Source organism: Larimichthys crocea, unplaced genomic scaffold, assembly GCF_000972845.2.
Source record: "Larimichthys crocea isolate SSNF unplaced genomic scaffold, L_crocea_2.0 scaffold81432, whole genome shotgun sequence".
Taxonomy (NCBI): Eukaryota; Metazoa; Chordata; class Actinopteri; family Sciaenidae; genus Larimichthys; species Larimichthys crocea.
Window position 1 is genome coordinate 1 of NW_020860730.1, and position 7,859 is coordinate 7,859.

A 7,859-nucleotide genomic window follows, 5' to 3' on the forward strand; every position below is an offset into this window, starting at 1 on the left:
ATACAAAATAAAAATACAAAATATAAAATATACAAAATAGAATATGATTTACTCAAAGTGTAAAGTGTAAACAAGAGTAAAGGGACTATTGAAGTAAAAGTTATGTATACTTGCACATTTCTATACATTCTCACAAAGCATATCAGAGCAGCACAGACAGCTAAAACAAGCAAAGCTATATATGTCTCTGTATGTTGACCATGTAATATTTTCTTTTAGATGTATTATTTCATTTACATTGCTTACCACACATTTCTGAAATGTCAGCGATGGTTAAATGAAGTGTATGAACATAATGTCAGTTTTTGTTTACTTCAGTAACGCACAGAAAGTGATGAAACTTCCTGTGGGATGTCTTAACTACAGCACAGGGTGTGAAAGAAAGAGAATGTTGCACAGAAATGAGTAGAAACTGTGTAGCAGCATACACAGGAGTATAATACTGAACTCAAGAACAAAACTCATCTGCTTATGTGTGGATCATCCACCAAACCAAATAGTCTTCTGTTCAAACACAGAAATGGAGATGTCTGAGAACATTTATAACAATGATCCTGTTAAAGAAGAGCAAATGGAAGAAACAGACTTTAACACACCTGGAGTAGGCGATGAGATGGTGGAGAGGGTAGTTGATATTTATGAAAGCACAGACTTTTACCGAGGTCATGAAGCTGAAACCAAGAGCGCAGTGCATCAGCAGCCAGGTGGGTAACACACACATCTGTTCTACCTTCCCTTTTGTTGTTTAAATTAATATTTATAATGTTCTTCTGTGACGTTTTCCACACAGGCAGGACTTTGCTCAGAGCTGTGATTGTGTGCCTGGTGCTGCTCTGTGTTCTCCTCCTGGCTGGCGTCATCGGCACTGGACTCTACTGTGAGAAATGTATGTGTAATTAAGAAAGCCAGATTTTCCTCACCAACCTCAAGTCAACAATTGTTTTTTTAGATTTTCTGTGCTCTAGATCAGAGGAGTCTCACTGTGAATTTACTGTCTCATGCAGTCACATCCAAACTGCAGACCCAAAGCGAGGACTCGGCTGAAAAGAGGAAACAGGCTTTACTTGAACTCCGTGAGTGTAGTACAGTCTTCTTCTGGTCTTTGTGCCTCTTTCTGTGTGCATGTGCATGGACGTTTGACATTTTCATTTCTTAAATAGTTTCACTTTCAGATCGTTTCTGTAAGGATGGATGCACATCATTCAACAACAGTTTTTACTACATTTCTTCTAAATACAAGAGCTGGGACGACAGCAGACAGGACTGCAAAGACAGAGAGGCAGATCTAGTCATTATAAACAGCAAAGAAGAGCAGGTAAAAGAAAAGTTTAGTTAGGTGGGCTAATACTGTCACAAGAAATCACATTTTTATAGTTTTATTGACTGTGGATACTGTTGCAGGCATTCATCAATTCCTTACAAAAACATGTCTGGATTGGTCTGACTGACAGAGAAGAACAGGACACATGGAGATGGGTCGATGGTTCAGTTCTGAACAGCACAGGGTAAGACATTTCTAACTATGTGACAGCCAGTTAGTGGATTGTCAGTGCATTGTGGATCATATTCTGCAGCAACTCCAGCCATTTCATTGATTGTCCGTGTATGACCAGGTTTTGGGGCCAAGATCAACCCAGTAAGACATTTGAAGGAAAGCCTGAGGAGTGTGTCACCATCCTCTGGTTCTTAAAGGAGAGTAGCTGGAATGATGATAACTGTATCTCACCACATTTGTGGATCTGTGAAAAAAATGACTTTCTAATAAGGATAAGCACCGCATTACAAGAGTGACTTCTTCCTCTCCACTGGGGGAGGAGGTGAGGGTGAGCAGCATAGCAACATTTGCAAGGTGTACGACTTAGATTGATCTTTTGATCTTTGTGTTTTAAGTTTGATTTTTATTTTAAACACATATATAATCCTTTGTGCCTTTTAATTTAACACATATATAATTCTTTGGCGTTCCAGTGATTCTCATCTTAACACATATATAATCCTTATTTTAACACATATATATAACTCTTTGGCTTTCGAGTCATTCTTATCTTCACACATATATAATACTTATTTTGACACATATATAGTTTGAAGTAGAGGGGCAAGGGAACAGAGAACACATTATTATGTATGATGTAGGCACAAGACTGCACAGATAAAGTTTGGTTTGACATAATCATTTTTGTAATGAGCATTATGGTAAGAAGTGTGAACCAAGCAAAAGTATGTGGTAGTCAAGATGTGTAGTGAACACTGTAACATTTCTGATGTCTAAGTAGCACGTAGTGAATGTAGTAACACTTTTACAGCAGGAATGTGTTTTAAAAAATGCAGTAGAAACCATATATGGTTTAATGGTGTAACAAAAATGAGAATAGTGGGTGCTAGACAAAAAACATAGGCAAAGCAAGCGGGCCTCTAATGAGGTTATCTTGAAAGAAGCTCAGTAAAGGAGAGAGGCATTTTGAAGATAGTAGTGTAGTGAGGCCTGCAGCCTGTCAATCATACCGGAAGACAGGCACAAGGCCTGACTGTGCAGGAGTGGCGCAGGTCGAACAGTGTGAGAAACTGACGTTACAAAACAGGCATAGTAAAACGACAGGGTGATAAGGCCTGACAAATTTAGATGCCATGAAGGAGGAAAAGGGAAAAGTTTCACGGAGGCACCTGAGAGATGCACCATTATGTCATAGATGGAAGATAAAAAATGGGCTGATTTTATGCCATGGGTGCATACCTTCTGAGGGTATTAAAGGAGATGTTTGGGGACAGACAGATCAGTCAATCCATGGGAGACTCAGGCTTTGTTTGTCTGTGAAGATAATAAAGCTCATCTACAGCCAACTTTGACAAATCCTGTTCCTTCCTCCTGCATTTTCTTGAAGACTTATACAATGGACTGAAGCAGAAATGGTCTTGGTCTCTCTGGCGGGGACCAAGGACATTTTAAGCTAACAGATTTTTTTGACCCGCACACTGTATATATATTGATTAATATTGATTTTAGATTAAATGTATATATTTAATGAAAAACTATGATAAATTGTTTCATGAATGTTCCGGTCCCTCCACTATAAGAGAAACTTTGCGCATTTCAGGGTTTTACAGTATAATTAATCAAACATAATTCTCCCTCAATACAACGTTCATTATTATCTCAGCCTCAACTTCAGATTTTCTCATGTTTTCAGCCCGCAAACAATGCACATTGTTATTTTTGTTTTTACATGGAAACTATCCGCTATAATTAAACAGTTCCATATCGTCGCCCTCCCATGTGGTCCGTAGACCTTGTTATTACAGAGCAGAATAAAGACAAAACCAGTGCACTCACGGGGTAGTGAGAAGTAATCAACTACCATTATACAGTATATTTTTTTTAAATATGTATTTATTCGTATGTTTTCATTAGAGTGTATGATCACCTAAAATAGGGATTGTTTGTTGTTTTTCATTCCATTCAATTGGTCTTAAAATGGAGAACCTTTATATCTAACAAGAGAGCTGGTCCTCTTCTACACTACAGGGTCCACCATGTTGAACCGCAATTTTTCCTCCTAAGTAAGCCCTGAGCAGACAAACCAAACACTGCTAAGATAGAGCTTTTGTGCTTTTTAGTAAAAATCTGAGTTTGAGTTGAGTTTTCCTACATGCTTGAAGGAAAGGGTGAGGGCCATGGGGAGTATTTTTATTTTGTTTGCATCTGCAACTTAAGTTTTGGTTTAGTTGTCATAGATAAGTTACCACAGGGTCAACAACACATGCATGTGTTGGACAAGAAAAACCGGTCATCCTTCAGCAAATTAAGAGCACTAGAAGTGTAACAGCAGCAACTAACCACACACAAAAAAAATAAGCGAAAGACTTTTAAATAATACATTTTAAAAAAACTTAAACATTTTAGGTGTTAAATAAAAGGACAATATAAAATACAAAAGAAAAAATACAAATATAAAATATACAAAATAGAATATGATTACTCAAAGTGTAAATGTAACAAGAAGTAAGGGACTATTGAATAAAGTTATGTATACTTGCACATGTCTATCATTCTCACAAAGCATAGCAGAGCAGCACAGAACAGCTAAAACAAAACAAGCACGCTATTTTATAGGGTTCTCTGTAATGTTTGACCATGTAATTTTGTCTTTTTAATGTATTATTATTTCATTTACAAATTGTTACCACACACATTTCTGAAATGTCAGCGAGGGTTAAATGAAGTGTATGAACATAATGGCAGTTTTTGTTGACTTCAGTAACACACAGAAAGTGGATTGGAAACTTCCTGTGGGATGTCTCACTTATAGCACAGGGTGGTGAAAGAAAGAGGGATGTTGCACGAATGAGTAGAACTGTGTAGCAGGGATACACATGAGTATAATTACTGAACTCAAGAACAAACTCATCTGCTTTATTTGTGGATCATCCACCACCAAATAGTCGTCTGTTCAAACACAGAAATGGAGAATTCTGAGAACATTTATAACAATGATCCTTTAAGAAGAGCAAGATGGAAGAAACAACTTTACAACACCTGGAGTAGGCGATGAGATGGTGGAGAGGGTAGTTGATATTTAATGAAAGCACAGACTTTTACCGAGGATACCGAGGTCATGAGCTGAAACCAAGAGCGCAGTGCATCAGCAGCCAGGTGGTACACACACATCTGTTCTAACTACCTTCCCTTTTGTTTGTTTTAAATTAATATTTATAATGTTCTTCTGTGACATTTTCCCACACAGGCAGGACTTTGGCTCAAGCTGGTGATTGTGTGCCGGTGCTTGCTTCTGTGTTCTTCCTCCTCCTGGCTGTGGCGTCATCGGCACTGGACTCTACTACGTGAGAAAGTAGTGTAATTAGAAAGCAATTTTCCTCACCAACTCAAGTCAACAATTGTTTTTATTTAGATGTGTCGGTGCTCTCGATCAGAGGAGTCCTCACATGTGCCTTTCACTGTCTCATGCAGTCACACATCCAACTGCAACCGACCCAAAGCGAGGACCGGCTGAAAAGAGGAAACAGGCGTTAACTTGAACTCCTGAGTGTAGTACAGTCTTCTTCTGGTCTTGGTGCCTCTTTTTCTGTGTGCATGTCATGGACGTTGGACAATTTTCATTTCTTATTGTTTCACTTTCAGATCGGTCTGTAAGGATGGATGCACATTGTGCAACAACAGTTTTTACTACATTTCTTCTCAAAAAAAGAGCTGGGACGACAGCAGAGCGGACTGCAAAGACAGAGTGAGGGGCAGATCGGGTCATTAAAACACAAAAGAAGAGCAGTAAAAAGAAAAGTTGGAGGTAGGGTGAGGCTAATACTGTTCACACAGAAATATCACCATTTTTATATAGTTTTAACAATTGCCTGTAGGATACTTTGCAGGCATTTCATCAATTTCCTTACAAAAAACATGTCGGATGGTCTGACTGACGAGAGGAACAGACCAGCAATGGGAGATGGGGTCGACGTGGTCATGTGCTGAACACCTGAACAGCACAGGGTAAAACATTTTATTCTAAACTATGTGACACCAGTTTAGTTGGATTGTCATTGCATTGGGTGGATCTATTCCGGCACAACTACAAGCCAGTACATTAGATTGGCCGTGTATGAACAGGATTTTGGGGCCAAGATCAACCCAGTAAGAGCATTGTTAAGGAAAGCCGAAGGACTGGTGTCGCCATCTCTAGCATCCACACAGGTGGGAAGCCTGAATGATGAAAACTGGTTCCACACCACATTTTGAATCTGTGAAAAAAGGGGGGGGGAAAAAAAAACTTTTCGAAAGGGATTAAGCAACCGCACCACAAGAGTTGATTTCCTTTCCTCTCCCACTGCTGGGAAAGAGCAGGAGAGCACGAGTAAGGGGAGAGAGCTATACATAAAGGCACTAGTACAAGGCGTCCTCCATGAGTAATATGGATTTTATTAAATGGACAATATTTTTATTAAAAACTATGAAAACTGTTTACATGTCACCATGAATGTTCCGTTCTCCAATATAAAAAAGAAACACTTTCTCATTTCAAGGGTTTAAGTAATAGATTCATCAAGTGTATTCCTTCTCCCTCATTCACTTCATTATTAAAATTCATATTTTCTCATGTTTTCAGCCCCATAACACTCACAGTTGGTTTTTTTCTTCTTACATGGAACTTCTTCCTCTATAATTAAACAGTTCTCAAAATCGCCCTCATGTGGTCCATAGATGTGTTTATTAAACAGAGCAGAATAACACCAAAAGAACTGGGCACTCACTAATTGGTGAAAGAGTATCCAATATGTTGACTAAGTACCCTCTACGTAACTAGAAATTGCTTGAGTTTTTCCAATTTTGTGTTACTGTATAATATTCTCCTGCACAGACATTTCAGAGGTGAGAAACCATGGTCAGGTACTCACTGGTGGGGGTGTAGAGCAACTGAGGGATTAACTCCGGAAGCCGGAGAAGTGGGGGATGGCAGGTTTGGTAAGAGACGAGGACTGAAATTCTAATATCACTACTAAGATTCTACTACTTTTAAAGAGCGAAACATAATACGAAAACCTCGACAGCAGAACAGGGGGGTATATATGACAGGAGAGAGAAGGCTGAAAGAAGGAAGTAAATAACATAGGTGGGTACTTTGGACCAACGGGGGGTAACTGGGGGGAATAAGAAAAGTTAAAAAATATAAGACATAGAATAATAAGTAGGAAAAAGCCGGCATGGAATGAGAAAGTGCAGCCATATCTAATAAAGGTAATCTATACATAAAAACAAAAACAGCCGAAAAAGGTTAAATCTGAAAAAACCAAGGTCGGAATCTAAAAAAACCATTCCTACTATCTAAACTGACGAAAAACTTTCTAACCATTCATAATGCACGCATAAATCTACTTTTAAAATGGAAACAATAAAATAAACAATTTCAACAAGATATAAAAAGGTATATAACAATAATACAAAGGGAAGAGGCACCATGGACAACTAGATGCAGCAACCTAAAGCAAAAAGCCCAATTCTTTCCTAGTCAAAAACAGCAAAGCCAGGTAAGAAACATTCTATCAATAGCAAAGCAGCTAGCAGCTCTAGCACTAAAATCTTCCTATAGCCAAGTTCCATCTTTCTATAATAGCAACGAGAATTTAATCCACAGAATTCTTCACAATTGAAGCAGTTTAGCAGTTATATAATAGCATTAACTACAATTGTCAGAGGGGACACGGCCAAAAGCACACATTCTTGACCATAAACCTAATTCCATATGCACTCTAGCAAAGCAAACCCATGAGCATCTACCTTAGCTCTAAAGCAGTCTGCATTAATCCTATAGCCTAAAAAGCACTTTCTAAAAACAGAAGCTAGCCCACTACAAACAGACGCCAGTCTTCTCTCACTGAGCACCGCACGCTAGCTCTTTAGCAGCGCCAAGTTTACATAGAGCAAGCTGGGAGACATACCATAACAATCTAAATCTCACGTCATACTTATATAACTAACTAACTACAACTACAACTCAGTTCTCACCCTATTTAGCATTATTAGCAGACACTAACAAATATCCTAGCTACTCTATAGCAGAGGGCAGAGTAGCAGAGATACAAGCAATAGAATCGCAAGTAATTAGCAGCTGAGGTTAGAGCAAGCGTTTACATTACACCTTATGTAAACCCTTCTATTCTCCCTAACCTATTCGACCAGTTTATCGTCACAAACACACATATTCCATATCATCAGGCACATGAGTATTGATAAACACATTTCTAAACTACACATTCTATTCTGAGGTTGACAACATCTGATAGCAAGCATCTGACAGACTTTCCCTGAAGCGAAAAACAATTTATCCCTATTATAATAATGTGCTATATTACCA

At 38.5% G+C, this 7,859-nt stretch overlaps 1 protein-coding gene across 2 annotated transcripts; it reads left to right on the forward strand.

Annotated features, from left to right (window-relative positions):
* The first annotated feature begins 6 nt into the window (after nt 1–6).
* On the forward strand, nt 7–2,841 carry LOC113745484 (CD209 antigen-like protein E). 2 transcript variants are annotated; one of them, XM_027277017.1, is made up of 6 exons: nt 7–704; nt 791–886; nt 1,005–1,073; nt 1,161–1,315; nt 1,402–1,505; nt 1,614–2,841. In XM_027277017.1, the coding sequence occupies exons 1-6, from the start codon at nt 521–523 to the stop codon at nt 1,789–1,791; spliced, it is 786 nt and encodes a 261-aa protein (XP_027132818.1). In that variant the 5' UTR covers nt 7–520; the 3' UTR covers nt 1,792–2,841. The 2 variants fall into 2 exon arrangements, with proteins under 2 accessions (XP_027132818.1, XP_027132819.1); XM_027277018.1 differs by having other exon boundaries at nt 1,173–1,315.
* Nucleotides 2,842–7,859: the final 5,018 nt, after the last annotated feature.